Source organism: Quercus lobata, chromosome 4 (assembly GCF_001633185.2).
Source record: "Quercus lobata isolate SW786 chromosome 4, ValleyOak3.0 Primary Assembly, whole genome shotgun sequence".
Classification (NCBI taxonomy): domain Eukaryota; kingdom Viridiplantae; phylum Streptophyta; class Magnoliopsida; order Fagales; family Fagaceae; genus Quercus; species Quercus lobata.
This window is the reverse complement of record NC_044907.1, coordinates 4,038,777-4,061,521: the sequence shown is the minus strand read 5'-3', so window position 1 is coordinate 4,061,521 and position 22,745 is coordinate 4,038,777. Positions and strand designations below refer to the sequence as shown.

General features: G+C 35.1%; 1 protein-coding gene across 1 annotated transcript; it reads right to left on the bottom strand.

Annotated features, from left to right (window-relative positions):
• Positions 1 to 11,194: 11,194 nt before the first annotated feature.
• LOC115984416 (UDP-glycosyltransferase 79B9-like) lies at positions 11,195 to 12,603 on the bottom strand. The gene has a single exon (XM_031107445.1). It carries the CDS (start codon positions 12,601 to 12,603, stop codon positions 11,227 to 11,229), a length of 1,377 nt encoding a protein of 458 aa, XP_030963305.1. The 3' UTR covers positions 11,195 to 11,226.
• Positions 12,604 to 22,745: the final 10,142 nt, after the last annotated feature.

Genomic DNA, 22,745 nt, shown 5'->3' with positions numbered 1-22,745 from the left:
TTTTATTTTATTTTACATTTTATTGTTGAGTAATGCTACATACACAAATGATCAATTATCCTAAATATAAACGGATTAAAATGTTTATGTTGTAGCAATCACAAAAAGAGACTTTTATTTTATTATTTTATTATTTTATTATTTTTTTGGTGGAGAAATACACCCATTCGGCATTCATTTGTATGAAAATTTATATAGAGCAATCACAACATAATAAATGGCACATACCTTCAACTATAATTATTAAAGTACCTTCAAGACAAAACATAAAAATTTTATAAAGATTCTTTTAGTCTATGATCGACCTTTATAAAACTTTTTTGATGGAAACACAGAACTCAACAAGGGACTCCTTTTGTGTAGTCTCTTTATAAAATTTTCGCAATTCCCATTAAGGAGTTATTGATTGTTCCTTGATGATGTGATTTTTCATAAATATCTATTCAACTAATAGTTCTTCACATTTAGAATCCTAATGGGCTGGGTCTTTGTTTGTGACTCATGATGTTAAACAATTAAGCAAATATAATAACTAATAATTAGGATAAAAACTTTATTCTGGCCATTAAGTCTGTTATACAATAATTCCCTCACAAAGGATTACATCCACACATAAATTCTCACAAACATAACTAATCCAAAATCCCAATATACCCAAAACTACTCAAATTCCATGATGGACAAGGAACATAGCATTATCTCTGTAAAGTTGTAATTTACAACTATATATTTTGTTGGCTTTTATTCCATATCAAATTTGATTGTAATTATGTTAAATCTTATGTACCTTGTATTTCTTGTGGGTTTTTATTTGTAAGGGAGGTGTGTGAGAGAAAGAGAGTGTGAAGACTCAAGGCTAATTGAAGACTAAAGCTGTTTTCACGGGTAGCTCACAAGTAAGCTTCTCACGAAGTGATGCATGTGCCCTACAGATGACTGGAATGCGAAGAGTCAGGACAAGATTGAGACAACTGGTTTTCGCGAGTGTTTCACGGGTAAGGTCTTCTCGCGAGACACTTATGAAACATTCTATTTTACCAGATACACTCTATCCTTACCCACACTATATATACCCCCATTACCCACATATGTTGAGGAGTGCTTTTGATAGAAAACCCTAGCCACAAACATTAAGAGTTAGAGATTGTAATACCCATAATTCTCTACACAATTATTTGTGGATTTTCCTCAACTCCTATCTCTCCATTTCCATACCATTGAGAGGTTGATAGCCCAAAAACTTCCCACACTCTTTTAGAGTGTCAAGTGAGGTTTTGGTATTACTGGGAAGTATTGGAAGAAGCCAGGCTTTGGCAGATGCAATCGGGCATATTGCGGGATCTGGAGAGCTAAACAAGACACGGTTCCGAGAAGTCTTGTTGAAGTAGGAGCTTGAAGGGCGTAGGTGTATTAGGTAGACTAGGCTTGTAGGGTTTTTTGTTATTCGTGTATCCCAACTGATTGTCTAGTGGATCGATTACAGCTTGGAGGGTGACGAAGAGGTTTTACGTCGATTACTTCGGTTTCCTCTTCAATAACACATCGGCATGTTATCTTGTGTTTGTATTCTTCTTTCCTACTCTTTTACCTTTCATTTTACTATGTGTTATAATGATTATGGGTTAGAGTAGTTTATTTGTTTATCCACTCGCATTTACTCTTTTTCACACTTTGTATAAGTTAGAGTAAAATCAATCGAGTCGTAATCTTTAATTTGGGGGTCTAAACAGCTTTTGTGTTTTGACACATTTTCGAGCTTTTAATCTCTTTTACAATGAAATAGCTTTTTTTCCACACCAAAAAAATCTTAAATAATAAACCAATTAATACTACTAGTAAACCCAAACTATTTATCTTACGCACTAGATTTGACAAATCTCCACCAATGGCCCATGAGGTGCATTACTAGTACCTCTTTGGGGGGCCCTTTGCACCCCATTTGTTGGATAGGGGTGCTCCACCTCATTCTCAACAAGAGATATATGTTCAATTCAGCACAACCAATGCTTAAACTTCTCTTTTGAACTTGGCTTCACAACCATATCAACCGCATTATTTACAACTCTCACTCTCTTCCATCCATGATTGTTTTTCTTCTACAATGTTCTAAACCAAATGCTCTTCATTTAACTATCTCACAAATCAACTTATACAAATTCATGAAAGCTCTCTCTCATTTCATCACTACCAAAGCACCTTTAGTGACTTCTATAACTCCACCTTTGGAAGAATTTCCATAGCCCAAAGAATCTAGCTAGCCTAACAAAATTAAATTTCTTTCAAGCTAGGATACATGTCTCACATTACCCAAGGTCTTAAAAGTTCCATCTAACATATTAATAATCTAGCTAACCCCACAACTTTACACTCTATCTTATTCAAGGTTATCGATTCTGTACCGGTCAGTAATCTGGTATGCTCAACCCCCCTGTTTCGTACTGGAAAAAATATCGGCTGTACCGACCTCGTACTGGCCGTACCGGTCAATTTCGGCCAATACCAGGCGTACCGGCCGGTACAAAAAAAAAAAGTTTTTTTTTTTTTTTTTAAGTTTTGTAATTTTTGAATTTTTGTTAGGACAAAATGGTAACTTATTTGCATTAACTTATTAGTATCATTTGTTTTCTTAGTATGCAATGGTAACTTTTAAGCTTTCTATTTTATTTTTTTATTTTTCTTCCCCTTTTGATTGATACTAAAGTCTAAAACCATAAATAATTAGTTCTGAATTGAGGAAATATTTTATGGTAAACTTTTATATTTATTATAAAATATATATATATATATATTTATTTATAAATATAAAAAATAGTGGTAAACCCGAAACAGAACACCGGTATTGACCGATATCCGAAATATATCGTACTGGTGGCCAAACCGGTACGGCCTCCGGTACGGTATTGACATTCTTGATCTTATTAGCCAACGTAATTGAACCCCATCACAAGTATTGTACATGTAAACCTATCTTTATTCCAACACATGAAAACCCACAAATTTTGATAGAATATGTAACTCTGCTAACCTTAATTAAGAACATCTCCACACTTTTCATCTTCACTATTTGTTAAAATAATTATTGTATCAGCAGAATCGCTAACCCTTAAATCTCTAACCTCTAAATTCCTAACCCCTAAATCTTCTAAATGCAATCTTCCAATATAATCTTTCTTCAAACTAATGCCCCAGTGATTTTACATTCAAATTTCTCGACATGTATTCTCAACAATTAGTGGTTTACATTCAAATTCTTGACGTGTATTCTTGACACGTAAGCTCGAGAAAATTTTCCAGCAAAGGGAGCATGCCATTTTCCAGAACCAATCTCATCTAATATTGGGGGTTATGATGATTTTTATGCCCACGATCAAGGGCTATTGCATTGTCAAATTTACCTGGTGGGGAAAAGGATCCTGTGAAAATTTCCTCAAGGTTGAATGGAATGATTTTGGAATTGGAATGGCTTCAATGACGTTCTTTTATAGAGGTGGACAGCATCAACAACAAGATAAAGTAATAGAACATAACCTCAAAAGAAGCCCAGCACGAAAATAGGGTTGGGATTCTCAAGTATTGTTGGCTACACTCACTCAGCCGGATGGTTATGGCATTCCATTCACCCTACAGTCCAAATGATTTACCACAAACTACTATATGAAGTTATAACACATAATAAAATCAATGATTCACGAACATTTGGAGTTTGAAATACTAACATAAAAAGTTAAACCACCACCTGTCAGTGTCAGCACATCAATTTCTTGACAGATTACTTCCATGAAAATTTAAGACAGCATCTACTTGAAACATAAGACTGTATAACATTTCTAATGCTATTTAGTCAAACATGGAAATAAAATATTCATTCAAATCAATCCACAACTGGCCTACAAGGCTCCTACCACTATAAAATTTAAAATTTTATATATATATATATATATAAATTATTTTTCCAGGCAACAACGAAACAAGGTGTAGAATGATCAGAAGCAACAATCCATTCATATATATTTGAGCCCCTAGGTCTTCCCTTTTAAACTATATATACAAAGATTATATGATGGGAAAATGTTAAAAGGGTCATAAGTGTGATATAGAGATACTGAAGAGTACACTAAGTTGCACAAAACCCAATTGAAGATTAATCTAGAGTTAAGTCAGGAGGAACGACAAGCAGCATTTAAAGACAAATGACAAAAATTGTTCAATTGCATGCTAATTTTATAGGTTAACTTTGTTAGGGTAATATTTTCTATGTAATTGACTAATTTTTTGACAAAATGTGTTTTACTCGTAATTGGGTAGATCTAAGTTGTTCAAACATATCAAAGGGTATTAGTAAAGACATTACGTTTGATCCAAGAAACAAGTGAAGAAAAGGTTTTTTTTTTTTTTTTTTTTTTTTTTTTTTTTTTAAGTCTCAACATAGTTGCTTAATGAAGAAGCTCGACTTAAGCTCAATCTATAGAGAATTACGATTTCATATTTCTTTATATCAGAATTTTGGTCAATAATGACTTAAATTATTAGGGTTTCTCTCTCTACAACCCTAGACATATATAAAACAAATTTTAAAAGACATCAATTATGGAAGCAAAAACCTAGAACTCATATACTCTATGTGAAGCTACTATGTTGGTACGTCATTGGTTTTTGTAACCAAGTACTTCATGATCTTCATCGTTTATGAAATGAGGAACTTTACAGCCAGCAACAATCAATCAAGTGCTACTTAAATTTTATTTAAAATTTTGTGGAAAATTTGACATAAGAATGTCAAGTGCACTTAAAAATATGCATAGAACTTGACATTACTAATATTGACAAGTTTTATGCTTATTTTGCTAAATAATTTTTTATAAAAATTTTTGGAAAACATCACATTAAGAATGTCAAGCTCCACTTAGAAGTATGCATAGAACTTGACATTACTAATGAAGACAAGTTTTATGCTTTTTTATTTTTATTTATTATTATTATTATTATTATTATTATTATTTTTTATATTTTGTGCAAAACTACTTGACATTAAGAATGTCAAGTTCCACTTAAAAATATGCAAAGGAACTTGACATTACTAATGTTGACAAGTTCTATGCTATTTTGTGTTAATTTTTTATTTTTATTTTTTAAATTTTGTGAAAAACGTGACATTAAGAATGTCAATTTCCACTTAAAAATATATAGAGAGCTTGAGGTTACGAATGTAGACAAGTTCTATTCTTATTTTTCTAATTAATTTTTTTTTTTAAATTGCACAAAACTTGATATTAAAAATATCAAGTTCTGCTTAAAAATATACATAGAACTTAACATTACAAATGTTGACAAGTTCTACGCTTATTTTGCTATATAATTTTTTTTTTTTAATATTGTGGAAAACTTGATATTAAGAATGTCAAGTTCTATTTAAAAATATGCATAAAACGTGATATTATTAATGTCAACAAGTTCGATGCTTATTTTGCTACTTAAATTTATTTTAAAAATTTTACGGAAAACTTGACATTAAGAATGTCAATTTCCACTTAAAAATATGCATAGAATTTAACATTACCAATGTTGGCAAGTTCTATGCTTATATTACTAATTAATTTTTTTTTTTTTAATTTTTGAGCAAAACTTGACATTAAGAACATCAAGTTCCACTTAAAAACATGCGTAGAACTTGAAATTACTAATGTCGAAAAGTTCTATGCTTATTTTGCTACTTAAATTTTTTTAATATTTTGCACAAAACTTGACATTAGCAATATCAATTTCCACTTAAAAAATTTATAGAACTTGATATTGTTGATGCCAACTTTTGCGCAAAATTTTTAAAAAATATTTAAGAAGCAAAATTAGCATAGAACTTGTAGATATTAGTAATGTCAAGTTCTATGCGTATTTTTAAATGAAACTTGACATTCTTAATTTTGAGTTTTGCGCAAAATTTTAAAAAATTGAAGTAGCAAAATTATCATAGAACTCGATATTGCTAATGTCGAATTTTACTTGGAACTCAACATCAGCAATATTGAGTTTCAAAACAATGGTATTTTGCTACATAATTTGAAAATGTGGCTAATTGGCTACATAATTTAAAAATTGAGGCTATTTAGCTACATTTGCCCACATATCAGTATAAGAATTATAAACCATATTTATCTCAAAAGTCAAAACACATACTCTAAGAATGTTTCATCTCTGAAACTAAACCATTCCCATAACCATTATAATTGTCTAATCATCATTTTCATCATATAGGTCAAAGCAGATTAGAACATAAAAAACAAAAACAAATGCAAATGCAATAAAGAAATAAAATTCAACCTAACTATAAGAATCCATCCAAAAAGAAGGAAAAGAAATAAAGAAATGTACGAGTCTTTATAGTATATCTTTGTGCCAGTGTAATTTTTGGTGCCAAGCTTTAATTATTTATATAAGTATATTTATTATAGGAAATAATTTAATTTGGGGTTAAAAGAGCTACCTGAGGGTATGCATGATTGGTCCTAACATATATAGGCTAAATGCTGTATAAGGGCAAGTAGAGTTCGAGTTGGATCCTATCCTCTTGGCAACCCACATCACACTTTTTTTTCAATGGGTTAGTGATGAAAAAATATTCTTACAATCTTTATATTTAGTACAAAATATAGGTGTTAGTTGTAGATCCATGTATATATATGAGATATCCTGTAATCTTAGCAAATGAAGAAAACAGTCATCTCTCTCATTAGAGGATAAGTAAGACTGATAATTGTGATATGATAAGTTAGAGGATAAGTAAGACTGATAATCGGTGGAATTTAGTTGTTTTTGGGACCCAATATACTTTTAATGATGAATTTTTTTTTATTTTTTTTTATTTTTTTACAAATATATTTTAATGAACAAAAAGAGTTATGGAAATCTAGTTCATTATTACTTTAAGCCTTTAGGTTTTTAAAAATGATATGGACATTTCTGTGTGGGCAATTCGATAAAGTGATGTTTGGGTAATTCTGTATAATAAAGGGGTCAAAGTATAATTTTGGAACTAAAGGGTAGTTTGTTAATTATGGAAGTTGGGTTTGGGCTTTTGGCTTGATGGGGGTATTGGGTTAGGAAGTGTGGTGCTTGGGCTTATGTTTTGGAGTAGGTTGATTGAGTTTGGGTTTAAAACATGTGGGTTTGGGTTTATTGGAGGCAGGCTTCAGGTATTGGATTGGACTTTAGAGCTTTGGGTTTGAGAAATAAAGAGAACCACACTGGTTGGGCTTGTACACAATCTAATGGATCAAATTATTCTATTTAGCTAGAGTTTATAAGTTCAGTTTTTACGTATCATGTACAAGTTTTTTTTTTTTTTTTTTAAACCAATTTTTTTTTTCCTCATTTTTTCACAATACAAATATACTTTAGTAAACTTTTAGCCAAAAAAAAAAAAACTAAATTAGTTGTTCCTAAACAAAGATTGGACTAGGTTGGATCTTTATCGATTTTGCTTGATTATATATATTTTTTAATAAGGGAACAATTCTTGATTATATCAAATTATGTAGCTAACGTTCTTCATCTTTTTTTTTTCTTTTTTCTTTTTTTCTTTTTTTTAATTCTTTTTGGGTAAGTTGAAGCTAACGTTCATCCTAAGTTAGAGGATAAGTAAAACTAACAATTGGTGGAATTTAGTTATTTTTGGGACCCAATATACTTTTAATGATGAATTTTTTATTTATTTTTTTTTTTTACAAATATATTTCAATAAACAAAAAGAGCTATGGAAATCTAGTTCATTATTACTTTAAGCCTTTAGGTTTTTAAAAATGATAAGGAAATTTCTGTGTGGGCAATTTGGTAAAGTGATGTTTGGGTAATTTTGTATAATAAAGGGGTCAAAGTGTAGTTTTGGAACTAAAGGGTAGTTTGTTAAATATGGAAGTTGGGTTTGGGCTTTTGGCTTGATGGGGGTATTGGGTTAGGAAGTGTGGTGCTTGGGCGTATGTTTTGGAGTGGGCTGATTGAGTTTGGGTTTAAAACATGTGGGTTTGGGTTTATAGGAGGCGGGCTTCAGGTATTGGGTTGGGCTTTAGAGCTTTGGGTTTGAGAAATAAAGAGAACCATACTGGTTGGGCTTATACACAATCTAATGGATCGAATTTCTCTATTTGGCTAGAGTTTATAAGTTCAGTTTTAAGGTATCATGTACAAGTTTTTTTTTTTTTTTTAACCTAATTTTTTTTCTTTTTCTTTTTTCCTCATTTTTTTCACAATAAAAATATACTTTAGTAAACTTTTAGCCAAAAAAAAAAAAAAAAAACTAAATTAGTTGTTCCTAAACAAAGATTGGACTAGGTTTGATCTTTATAGATTTTGCTTGTATATATTTATATTTTTAAGGGAACAATTCTTGATTATATCAAATTTTGTAGCTAACATTCTTCATCTTTTCTTTTCTTTTCTTTTTTTTCCTTTTTTTTATTCTTTTTGGGTAAGTTGAGGCTAATGTTCATCCTAAGATAGAGGATAAGTAAGATTGACAATCGGTGGAATTTAGTTGTTTTTGGGACCCAATATACTTTTAATGATGAATTTTTGATTTTTTTTTTTATTTACAAATATATTTTAATAAACAAAAAGAGCCATGGAAATCTAGTTCATTATTACTTTAAGCCTTTAGGTTTTTAAAAATGATATGGACATTTCTGTTTGGGGAATTTGGTAAAGTGATATTTGGGTAATTCTGCATAATAAAGGGGTCAAAGTGTAATTTTGGAACTAAAGGGTAGTTTGTTAAATATGGAAGTTGGGTTTGGGCTTTCGGCTTGATGGGAGTATTGGGTTAGGAAGTGTGGTGCTTGGGCTTATGTTTTGGAGTGGGTTGATTGAGTTTGGGTTTATTGGAGGGGGGCTTCAGGTATTGGGTTGGGCTTTAGAGCTTTGGGTTTAAGAAATAAAGAGAACCATACCAGTTGGGCTTGTACACAATCTAATGGATTGAATTTCTCTGTTTGGCTAGAGTTTATAAGTTCAGTTTTTAGGTATCATGTATGAGTTTTTTTTTTTTTTTTAACCTAATTTTTTTTCTCAATTTTCACAATACAAATATACTTTAGTAAACTTTTAGCAAAATAAATAAAACTAAATTAGTTGTTCCTAAACAAAGATTGGACTAGGTTGGATCTTTATAGATTTTGCTTGATTATATATATTTTTTAATAAGGGAACAATTCTTGATTATGTCAAATTATGTAGCTAACATTCTTCATCTTTTTTTTATTCTTTTTGGGTAAGTTGAGGCTTACGTTCATCCTAAGTTAGAGGATAAGTAAGACCGACAATTGGTGGAATTTAGTTGTTTTTGGGACCCAATATACTTTTAATGATGATTTTTTTTTTTTTTTTTTACAAATATATTTTAATAAACAAAAAGAGCTATGGAAATCTAGTTCGTTATTACTTTAAGCCTTTAGGATTTTAAAAATGATATTGACATTTCTGTGTGGGCAATTTGGTAAAGTGATGTTTGGGTAATTCTATATAATAAAGGGGTCAAAATGTAGTTTTGGAACTAAAGGGTAGTTTGTTAAATATGGAAGTTGGGTTTGGGCTTTTGGCTTGATGGGGGTATTGGGTTAGGAAGTGTGGTGCTTGGGCTTATGTTTTGGGGTGGGTTGATTGAGTTTGGGTTTAAAACATGTGGGTTTGGATTTATTGGAGGTGGCTTCAGGTATTGGATTGGACTTTAAAGGTTTGGATTTGAGAAAAAAAGAGAGCCACACCGATTGGGTTTGTGCACAATCTAATGAATCAAATTTGTCTGTTTGGCTAGAGTTTATAAGTTCAATTTTTAGTTTTTAGGTATAATGTACAAGGTTTTTTTTTTTTTTTTAAGCCTAATTTTTTTTCTCATTTTTTCACAATACAAATATACTTTAAGCAAAAAAAAAAATATATATATATATATATATATATATCGCTGTTCCTAAATAAAGATTGGACTAGGTTGGATCTTTATAGATTTTGCTTGATTATATATATTTTTTGATAAGGGAACAATTCTTGATTATTTCAAATTATGTAACTAACGTTCTTCATCTTTTTTTTTTATTTATTATTTTATTCCTTTTGGGTAAGTTGAAGCTAACGTTCATCCTACTAATTAAACATGTGATACCTAACAATCTTTCATAATGTATACACTTTACAAAGCAAAAAGCCATAAATCACGACAAATATATTCTACCACAATTCATATTATATAATATCCAACGAAAAAAAAGTATAAATTATTTTATATAAAGTGTATATCTTGTCATAGAAATAATTGAATTTTCGACTTTTTCTATTTGGTGTGCATGCAACATACATAAAATGAAATTTATATTTAATTAATTGAAGTGAATCAACAAAATTTTTAATGTCGAATTTTGTTTTTTAGACCTAATATTATATCCAAATTTCTTTGTGATAGTTTTGGTAAGATTGCCAAATTGGCTTCTTATTTGGTTGCATTTGGGAATCTTCATCATAACCAAAGATTTGTTGAAGTCGAGCAGAGTTGAGGGAGTTAGAGTTAGTTTCTTCCTTTCTTAATTGTTGGTTTGGAATTTAATTGAATATAGAAAGTTTGATGTCCACTCTTATTATAGGGCTTCCAGAGCATCTATTGGAAGTATGTTTACGTGGAGTCCAAGGGTGTCCTCTAATGTTTCTTTGTGCAAGATTGCACCTTTTGGAAAGATTTTAAGCTGTAAAGAATACCCTCAATAGACAATTATTTAAATGGACTGCTGTTGTATGTCCAAGGGCAGTGGAGAAAACATGTTGATAAGCTGTTGCTGCAGTATTTAGTTATAATTTGCTTATGGCTGCAAATGTTTCCTTCTTTGAGGTTTGTCGGCTGCCTAAGTAGGTTGCTGAGATATTAGGATGGTGGGAAGGAAGGTGCAGAAGCAAAATAATAATAGGATTTGGCAACAAACTTTAAATATATTTACAACTTGACATACTTCTATTTGCAAAGCTCAAGTAGTAAAAATTGTATTTTCCTTATCATTACTGTCATTTTTTTGCTAAAAGAGAAACGAAACACAAGTACAACCCAAAAAAGAAATACAACTGGATATCCAAATAGAACAACATTGACAAAGAAGTAGCATCCAAACTATAACACAAGTGAATCCTTCCTCAATTGAAACTGCTACTGCTCTTTTTAGTGCAAAGGATTAAGTAGTTGGGTTCATATGTAGCACTTAGTCAATCCATAAGACCTTGCAGGTTTTGAATGAAAGTGTCTAAATATCTCTCTTGCATGCCTTCACTAGTAAGTTCCTCCTTCAACTTGGCATGATTATATTTCACCAGCCCAGCTATTTCACTGTCCTCGTCCATCACAGAGACAATGGCCTTACTCAGGCTTTCCTTGGAAATCCACCCATTATCTTCTCTCTCCACCTCCACTGCAACTTTAAGTTCTTCCACCATTAACCTGGCACCCACAATTTGATCACCAAGGTATGGAACGCATACTATTTGGCAATCACTAAAGAGAGACTCCCACATGGACCCATATCCACAATGGGTCACAGAACAGCCAACAGATGGGTGCTCCAATATCAATGTTTGTGGTACCCATCCCCCATACACCCATCCTCTCCCTTTAACTCTCTCTTCAAAGCCTTCTGGAAAAGCTTCTTCAATTGTTGCGCAACCATCTGGAGTACTCAGAGCCACCAAAAATGGTTGCCCACATAACTCAAACCCCAAAAGTAGCTCCTGAAACTGGTCCTTTTGTAGTTTATTTTGACTCCCAAATGCACAATACACCACAGTACCTTGCTTGAAATTGCATAACCAATTAGTCCATTTCTCATCTAGCTTTGTGGCCGGTGCTTTAGGCAGGACAGGTCCTGTTAGCAGCACAGGCTTAGCATAATGCTGCTTTAAGTAGTCACAATATGGCCCTTCAAACTCATGATATGTCCTATAGGCCAGGGCATCACTCCAAATCAAGCCATACGTAATTCGAACATAAAGAGACATCTCTGTTCCAAGAGCCTTGGCAAACACTTTTAGTTGTGCAATCTCATGGTCCTTGGACTTTATTCGCACACACGAAGGACGATAGCCAGGAGGCGGTTGCATGAAGTCTTCTACAGTCATATCCTCTGGTTTCTCCTTGGTAGGAACCTTTAGTGCTTGCGTTGCTGGGGTTACAATGGAATAACATATGGCCTTGGAGCCAATTTGGTGTGCTAAGGCTGGCATCCAAGGGCTGAAGTCAAAGAAAATGAAATCAGGCTTGAGAGTGCTCAGAATGGTTTGAACTTGGTCTTGGGTTTGGTCAAAGGCAACACAAAGATGTCCACGAAGTGGAAGAGGAACATCTGAGGCAGTCTCGGCACCAGGGGGTAGCCTATCTACACTGGGAACAAGAAGGGGATAGAAGTGGATGAGGTTTGGATAAAGGATGAGATGTTCTACCTTTGCTTGTGCTCCTTTGGGCAGTAAGAAAGACACCCTATGGCCTCTCTCTGTAAGCTTGTTTGAGAGGTGCAGGTAGGGAGTGATATGGCCAAAGGCAAACCAGGGAAACATGGCTATGTGAAGTTTTGTGCTTCTTGGATTGCTCATCTTTGCTTGAATTTTTTTTTTTTTGGGTGTAAAAATCCACTTGAGAACTAAAGTGATTCCTTTATGTATACCTGATAGAACCGGATCTTCCTAGTGGAGAGACAAAAAAGTTGTTTATAATCATTTTTGGGACCCAATATTCTTTTAGTGATGAATATTTGATTTTTTTTAATAAATATATTTTAATAAACAAAAAGGGCTATGGAAATCTAGTTCATTATTACTTTAGTCTTGAAGAGTTGAACATTCCAATTCCAATTCCGAGTTCTAGTTCATTAAAAATGATATGGACAAATATATTATGCCACAATTCATATTATATTTATGTAGCTAACGTTCTTCATCTTTTTTTATTTATTGTCGGGTAAGTTGAAGCTAACGTTCATCCTACTAATTAAATATGTGCTATCTAACAATCGTTCATGAAGTATACACTTTATAAAGCAAACAGCACATAAATCACGACAAATATATTATGCCACAATTCATATTATATTATATCAAATGAAAGAGAAGTATAAATTATGTTATATAAAGTGTATATCTTGTCATAGAAATAATTGCATTTTTGACTTTTTGTATTTGGTGTGCATGCAACATACATAAAATGAAATTTATGTTTAATTAATTGAAGTGAATCAACAAAATTTTTAATATTGAATTTTGTTTTTTAGACGATGAAAGTGTTTAATAAACAAAGACTAAGAACATGTGAATAAAAAACAATTAATTATGATTAACATGATTACACTATGAATGAATATTATTTTCATATAATGACCATATATTTTAAAGAGTGATTACGAAAGTGTTTACATACTCAAAAGGTATTCACAAATTAATTCAAAGTCTCTTTCCATGTGTGAGGAGTTGTGATTCAAATCCATCAAACCTTAATATTATTGTTTATTTGTAAGATATCAATACATATTTTTTTCCTGAACAAGGAATACATTCAGTTGTAAACAATGAGTACTATTAGTTGTTTAAAAAGGAATATATTTACCTTCCATGAAAACTCAATCCAAGTCAATTATTTGAGACAATTTCTAACAAATCTCTACCTTGGCTCAAATTCCACAAAACTAAGAGTCACAAATTGAGCTAAACTCTACAACAATTCTTCACATTGGCAAATTCGTAGAGCACTGAAGTTCATCAAATTCCTCTTTCCATGTACTTGTAAAGTTGTATAACAAGAAAATTAAATGCATATAACCCATATACATCAGATTCATTGTAAATTTGTAATTAGTATAAAGGTAGCCAGTAATGATTTTCTACTATCAATCTAGGCAGCTAAGCTGAATCACATTAATTCTGGATTTCTCTCTCTAACTCACACTACCTCTACTAACAAAGACTATATCAATTTCCAAACTAAGAACATTTGCATAGGAAAAAGAGGAGGAGAGGACATTTCCTTTGAATGATAAACGTGAAATTTCAAAATTAAAACCCAACGTACGTAGTTAATTATTTTCTAAAAAAGAAAAAAAAAAATTTCTCAATCCTTTACAATTAATGCTTTATGGTTCAAAAACTTTCTCCAAAAGAAGAATGTCACCAGAAGGCCAACTTTGTTGTACTTGTACAGTGAATTGTAATTTATAGTTATAGCAAGTGTACTGATTTGTTGTATGCTGAACTAATTCTTTAATTTTTTTTTTTTTTTTCTGTTCTATATTAAGAGGAATTGCAGCATGCATTTATTTTCAGAATTACTAATTCAGTACTATTCTTTCATATATAATCCCTACAATGAATCTAGTATCACAGAAGAATTTATAAATTTTTATGTGTTGTGAACTAATCTTGTGATCAATTTACAATTGTGATGAACTTATGTGAAGGTGATCTTATAGGAATCACAATTTCTTAAACTTCAATCTCACAGAGAGAGAGAGAGAGAGAGAGAGAGAGAGAGAGAGAGATTGCTAGCTGATATGGTATAAGGTTTTTTTTTTTTTTTTTTTGAGATTTCATTTGAAAAGGTCAAAGAAGCACTTTTCTTCTTGCATCTCTATCAAATTCCAACAAAATCCCATGGATGTAAAATATAATAAAATAATAAATAATAATAATAATAATAAAAAACTTGGCACTTAGTGGGGGAGCCAAGATTGGATGTCAGGGGAGGCAAAATTTATAAGCGACAAATACATACATGTATATGAGTACTTGAGACCAATCTAAATTTTATTGAAAAAAAAATTATCTGATTTAAGTGATATTTCAATGCAAAGAAAAAAAATTATAATATTTGTTATATTGTGTTGATCTGATAGAATTTTTAATTGTTAGACTGACTTTAATTACCACTCATATTAATTATGATATATTTGTTAATATAGACTAATAAATAATTAAATTGTAATATTTCTAAAAATATATTTTAAAATATAATAGTACTAGTATTATTCCCGTGTGATGCACGACTTGATGAAGTTTCATAAGTGAAATAATAGAGACAAAAAGTTTCACAAGAAGTTTATGGTAATATATTGGGATTGATCATCTAACATCGCTTTTATCTTGTCTCACCAGCCACCACTAATATCAGCTGTATACACCACTAATATCTTATCGATAGATGTCCAAAAAAAAAAAAAAAAAACAAGTGGAAACAGCTACCAAGGCACAATTACCGCCTAATATAAACATTGCTTATGAGTTTGTTTGGATCCCACTTATTGTTAAAAACTGAAAATACTGTAACAAAATAATATTTAAATGTGTGAATAGTACCGTGGGATTCAATTTTAAAGAAAAATTTGCTGAAATCCGTACTTGCAGGTCTCGTGAACAATGCATGAGACCCACACAAAAAAGACTAGCACAAGCACAAACGCAAACGCAAACGCATTTGAATCCAAACAGTCACTATATCATTAAAATAATACTAGGGATATATAATTTTTCAGAACTTTGTTTACTACCGTCGTGACCCAATTGTGGTGGTGCATAATAAAAGTAATAATTAATTAATAATGAGCATATGAGAAAGTGATATTAATCATATTATTTCATTATAATTTGTATGTAAAAAAAGTTGTGATTTTAATTAACATTGTTTATTTTGTATATATCATTAATTTTAGGTCAATTCTACTATATTTTACTTTACTCTGCTTTGCTTTTCTTTCCCTTAATTCAAACCAACCATAAAGAGGGATCAACTTTCAAAGACTAGCATTGATTTAGACTATTTCAAACTCTAAACTGAATAACTAAAGAAGCACCAGCAAATAACAATAATAATAATAATAACTAAAGAAGAACTTCTTCTTTTTTTTTTTTTTTTTTTGGCTTTTTAAACAAGAAAAATAACTTGGTGTATAATAATATTTAATGTACATTAAATATTAATTATTGTGGGGCCCAATAATTTGTGACCCTGGCCCATTTTTACATTGGGGCCCAAGGCCCGAGCCGAGGAGGGATATAGCCGAGGACATATAATAAAAATCCAAGTAATCTTGAGACATAGCCGAGGATGATTCTGTCCTCGGCATCCCCGAGGCCCTACTGAAAGAAAGGGCAAGAACTTTATAGGAACAGTTTTGGGAAAAACCTAAAATATCTGCGTTGATAGAGAAATGACCGCTGGACAGTATGGCGACCAAGGACAAAGGGAAAGCTGCCATTACTGCAATTGAATACTCTGCACCTGACTGGACCATGCTCTTCAGCTTTTACAACCACCCCCAACCACTTTGGGTATAGGCTGATGGGACAAGTATCAGTCCTGGAAAGTCGAACCTATACGTGGACGTAGGATAAGGGATACAGGCTAATATAAAAGGAGAAGCAAGCAATTCGAAAAAGGGGCTGGGGAAAAAAGGCTAGGAACCAGAGCCTCCCAGGTCGAACCGAGGAGAAAGACTCCTCGAGCAAGCATAATTTATTTCCGTATGAACACCATGACTAACCACCGTTCAATGACCAAGGCCTAACCTTTCAAACCCACGCTCTACAAATTATATTGTTTGGGCCTTTTTACGTGCGAACCAAATACTATTTTGGGGCCGTCACGAATTAAGTCCTTACAATTGGTGCCGTCTGTGGGAAATGCTTATGTCTTGGCACCGGCAGTGGTCAAGAAAGTCCCCCCATCACTCCCAACAACCTGTTGTAGTGCTCTAACATAAAGTACCATTAGGGGCTACGCGTCGAAGCGGCGGTAGCGTGGATAGTTCTAGGGGCTTAGCCGAGGGGCTAATCCCCCCAAACCAATGTCCCACAGCTTGGCCAAGGGGCTAATCCCCCCCCCCCTTAAAGAAAAATCTATGTTTTGGACAGAACCAAAGTATTGCATGGTTCTCGGACTCAAACCTATGGGGAAACCAACTACTTAATGAAAATATCCAAGTTTTGGACAGAACCAAGGTATTGCATGGTCCTCGGACTCAAACCTATGGGGAAACCAACTACTTAATAAAAATATCCAAGTTTTGGACAGAACCAAGGTATTGCATGGTCCTCAGACTCAAGCCTATAGGGAAACCAACTACTTAAAAACTAAGTTTTTGACAGAACCAAGGTATTGCATGGTCCTCGGACTCAAACCTATAGGGAAACCAACTACTTAATGAAAATATCCAAGTTTTGGACAGAACCAAGGTATTGCATGGTCCTCGGACTCAAGCCTATGGGGAAACCAACTACTTAAAAACTAAGTTTTGGACAGAACTAAGGTATTGCATGGTCCTCGAACTCAAACCTATGGGGAAACCAATTACTTAATGAAAATATCCAAGTTTTGGACAGAACCAGGGTATTACATGGCCCTCGGACTCAAACCTATGGCAAAACCAACCATTTAAGGAGAATTCTAAATTGCTCAGTCCTACAGGATGATTATATACTAAAAGTTGGATTAAGTCCTAGACGGAATGAAGGTCCCAGCCTATTCTCAAATCCTTAGTTCTAAGGGAACTGATGTAAACGAGCATTTAAGTTCGGTACGATCGTGCTTCAATCCTCGGACCGGATGCCAAAAATGGCTAAGGCTATGAAGGATAATACGAAGGTGATAAATCACCCTAGTACTTGGCGACCCGCATGGGCAGCTCATTTTGGGTTACCCCTCCTCGGATGATTACCCCCTACACAGTATCGAGCATTCAGCTGTTACCTTGGTTAGTCTTGGGTATGTAACCTTTTTCAGGTCAGCATTACTATGCCGAGTAGTTTCAATAAGCTCGGAATAATATCTTTTTCTTAACAAGGGCTTCGGCCCTAAGTATCGTTTTTTTTTTTTCAGGTCGGCATTATTGTGCCGAGTAGTTTCAATAAGCTCGGAATAATATCTTTTTCTTAACAAGGGCTTCGGCCCTAAGTATCGTTTTTTTTCAGGTCGGCATTATTGTGCCGAGTAGTTTCAGTAAGCTCGTAAAGATATCTTTTTCTTAACAGGGGTTTCGGCTCTAAGTATTGGTCAGAATATATATATATATATATATAAATAAATTAAAAAAAAAAAAAGGTCATATGATAGCACATCTATTCACAACATAACTATTGCAGAAAAGAAAGAATACATAGAATAAAATAATGTCAACTTTTATTAATATAAAGAAGTAGTACAGCCTATAATGAGGGGCTTAAACAAGCCTATACAGGAATCTAATTACAAAAGCAAAAGAAAAAAAAAAAATACAATAAAACGACAAATCTTTCTAAACTCTGCTCCAATAGCAATCGTGTATGAGAGGGTGACCCCCTTTGATGGATGAGGAGAAGAAGAGGAAGAAGTAAAAGCACCAGGATGAATCCGGTGATGGGAAAGAAGAAGAAGGGGAGGCAAAAGGAGGCACCAGTGAAGGAAGAGAGGAAGAAGCAAGGATACTTAATCCCTGTGTCAGCCCTGACTCCTATCACGCTGGTACCATATTAGCTATGCTCAAAAGAGAATGGATGGTACTGATGATGAGCAACACTAGCTTAATTGCACCAAAAATTTGATGCCATTAACGCCTGCTTCGAATTTTGGCTGAAGGAAGATAAAAAATATCTTGAGTCTTTGCCTACCCTGTCCTGACCGAGCCATCTTAAACTTCGGAGGGACACGGTGCTTTTAGAGAGGGTGTGGTTCCTTCACCCCCGCTTTGACCTCAGACATATCACACTCTAAGGTTTGGTTGTGCTGATAAGGAAAGCTTTAAGCGCAGCTTGAGGTTTAAGGCTTTAGAAAGGTTAAAGGGCCTCTATGCAAAGGAAGTACCCTCTTGTCTTGCTTCTTATATGGAAGGAAAGTTCAGTAGCATTTAATTCGTACAGATTTCCAAGAAGAGCTACAAACGAGATAGTGTCCATTCAACTCCCCAACGTCATCTATAACCATCAGATTTAATTGGCCTCGTAAAGGAAAGTTATTAAAGACACGCCTTGTACACGGGAACGGCAGGAGCGCATCGTGAGTAAATCTAAAAGAATGTCTCGTAACCCAGCGCATTTTCTAGGTAGATGAAGAGACACCGACATTAATGAGGGACAAAGCTGGGCAAGCCATGATACAGGCCCGACATCAGCAAAATCCTCCTCCCCGACCAAGAAGTGGGGCAGCAGGATTTTGAGGGGCTATTGTGGGGCCCAATAATTTGTGACCCTGGCCCATTTTTACATTGGGGCCCAAGGCCCGAGCCGAGGAGAGATATAGCCGAGAATATATAATAAAAGTCCAAGTAATCTTGAGACATAGCCAAGGATGATTCTGTCCTCGGCATCCTCGAGGCCCTCCTGAAAGAAAGGGTAAGAATGGTATAGGAACAGTTTTAGGAAAAACCTAAAATATCTACGTTGATAGAGAAAGGACCGCTGGACAATATGGGGACCAAGGACAAAGGGAAAGCTGCCATTACTACCATTGAATACTCTGCACCTGACAGGACCATGCTCTTCAGCTTTTACAACCACCCCCAACCACTTTGGGTATGGGTTGATGGGACAAGTATCAGTCCTGGAAAGTCGAACCTACACATGAACGTAGGATAAAGGATATAGGCTAATATAAAAGGAGAAGCAAGCAATCGAAAAAGGGGCTGGGGAAAAAAGGCTAGGAACCAGAGCCTCCCAGGCCGAACTGAGGAGAAAGACTCCTCGAGCAAGCATAATTTATTTCCGTATGAACACCATGACTAACCACCATTCGATGACCAAAGCCTAGTCTTTCAAATCCACGCTCTACAAATTATATTGTTTGGGCCTTTTTACGTGTGAACCCAATATTATTTTGGGGCTGTCACGAATTGAGTCCTTACAATTATACACCAATATTTTTTGGGGACATTAAATAATCAAATATTAATTATACATCAACTCCTTTTCGAACCATATACACCAACATTATTTTTTTGGGGACATTAAATAATCAAATATTAATTATACATCAACTCCTTTTCGAACCGTATACACCAACATTAAATAATTAATATTTAATGTATGTGGGGGCCGGTCAGTCACTAAAGTTATTAAAGTCAAGTTAATTGGGCCAGTGGCCCATCCGAGGAGGCAAACCTACCTGAGGAGGCCCATATCATATTGAAGGGGTAACCAAATGAAGGGAAGAGGGAATATCACGAAAGGAGAGTTTAGTATTTGTCCGAGGACACAACCCTTCTCGGCAATACGAGTCCAAGGGCGTTCAGGTTGCCATCTGGTTACGAACATTCCTCAGAGCTACGTCACCACTTAAGGTGGGATAAGGGACCAGAGGTGAGAGAGAGAGAAGGCAAACAAATATTTATGACAACAGTTGCCACCACATTAATTGCCTCTCAACCAACTCTCTGGCCGCATTAATGTGGAAGTGATGCCTGAATAGTGTGAAAGCAACCTTACAGCTACTAGAAAGAGGTTCCAGAAGGTGTTAGATGGGACAGAAAGAGATTCCCTGAACCCAACCTACACGTGTGTGGTTAAGATGGAGTAAAGAGGCCGGTATATAACAGGCATGCAGAAGAGAGGATTGGAACATAGAGAAAAACAAAGAGAAGACTCAGGAAGAAAACTTGAAAAACAAAAGAACTGTATTTATTTCAAAGAAAAACCGATTGTTATATCAGCTTTGATCCATCTATAAACGTGAGGTTGGATCTTTTTACTTCTAGAGAGGTTAATCTAGTTCTTGAACACCCACGCTCTACAAATTATATTGTTTGGGCTTTTTTACGTGCGAGCCCAATATCATTTTGTGGTCGTTGCAAATTAGGTCCTTACAATTGGCGCCGTCTGTGGGGAGAGCTTGTATTAACTTAAAAGACTTCCAGTGCAACGTTTATGATGGAGGAAGCAGGTTCGCATCATTATGCGGCGGGACCGCATCAGGAGGATGCCAACCCACACCAGGCAGAGTCAAGGGGCTCCCAGCATGGTGATCCACATAGGAGTCCCGAACGGAGAGAAGGCCGTGAGGGGAGTGTACGCACAACTCGTACCACTAAAAGTCACTCTCGTGGGAAGAGTCACGTCTCCCACGCAAAGCATGACGGGAATCTACAACGTGAGATTGCCGATTTGAAGAAAGAGTTGCGTCATGCCCAGCGGGAACGCTCCCCACCTTGCTCCGAACCATCATCCGAGGAGTCGGATGGAGCTAGTTACAGGCGGAAATCGAGAACTCCGCCAAGCGAGACTTTTTCCTATGAGGAGGAGAACCGCCATCGACGTAGGCGTAGAAGTCCACCTAGCAGGGGGTTGGGTAACAATGCCATGAATAAAGCCTTGAGCCAAATTTCCAAATCACCCTTTACGAGGAATATTGACGATGCAGTTCTTCCTCGGCGATTCCATCTGCCTACGTTCTCCCTATATGATGGCCTATCAGACCCGGTAGAACATGTAAACTATTTTAGCCAGAAAATGGCTATCTACTCCAGGGACGAGGCTTTGATGTGCAAGGTCTTTCCATCAAGTTTGGGTCCAGTGGCGATTAGATGGTTCAACGGCTTAGGGGCCAATTCTATTGAATCTTTCAAAAAACTGACTCGGGCTTTTGGTGCTCGTTTTATTACATGCAGCAAGGTTCCTCGGCCTTTGGGATCTTTGCTGACTATGTTTATGCAAGAGGGTGAGACTCTCAAGGCTTATTCGGATAGGTACTGGGAAATGTTTAATGAAATAGAAGGAAAGAACGATGATGTGGCCATAACCACTTTCAAAGCTGGCCTCCCAGCCGATCACGATTTAAGAAAATCCCTGACGGGTAAACCTGTTACTAGTGTACACCAGTTGATGAACAGGATAGATAAGTACAGAAGGGTAGAGGAGGATTAACTGCAGGGAAAAGGGAAGGCCAAGGTGATCCCTCAAGAGAGGAGGGATTTAAGGTCGGAACGTTATAATAGTAATCGACCCTGGAAGGACTTTGTCGGGCAGTCGGGTTCGGCGAACACCCAGGTGGTTAATGCAATATTTTGAGAGCCAGTGCAGCAGGTTTTGGAGAAGATAAAGAACGAACCATTTTTTAAATGGCCGAACAAAATGGCGGGAGAGCCTAGGAAACGCAACCCGAACCTATATTGCCATTATCATCAGAATCATGGGCACACGACGGAAAATTGCAGGAATTTATGGGACCACTTGGAACAGTTGGTCCGAGAAGGGAAATTAAAGCAACTCTTGCATCACTCCAGCGGTAGGGCAAGCCAAGCAAGTTCAGAGATGCATGGGGACGCTTCTTCAAGACTTCCTCTGAGCATGATTAACGTTATCTTTGCGGCCCCGGGGAGGATTGGACCTTGCCCTTCCAGGGTATTGTCGGTGTTCCGACCCCCGGCCGAGGAACATTCCCAAGTATCGAAGAGGGCCATGGTGGATGTCCCCCTGATTCTGGGTTTTTCGGATGAGGACATGGTTGGAACTATACAGCTCCATGATAATGCTTTGGTGGTTACGCTGAGAATTGGTGGGTACGATGTTAGAAGGGTGATGGTAGATCAGGGCAGTGTTGTGGATATAATGTATCCAGACTTGTATAAGGGGCTAGGTTTGAAGCCAGAGGATTTAACAACCTACAACTCCCCTCTAGTAAGTTTTGAGGGAAGGATGGTTGCTCCCAAAGGATTGATCAGGTTGTCTGTACAAGCAGGTATGGATGTGGTGGAGGTGGACTTTATTGTCATAGATGTTTTTTCTCCGTA

Bases quoted from the DNA above. Each gene is read 5' to 3' on its own strand.
- LOC115984416 (XM_031107445.1), bottom strand. From the start codon at position 12,603: ATGAGCAATCCAAGAAGCACAAAACTTCACATAGCCATGTTTCCCTGG.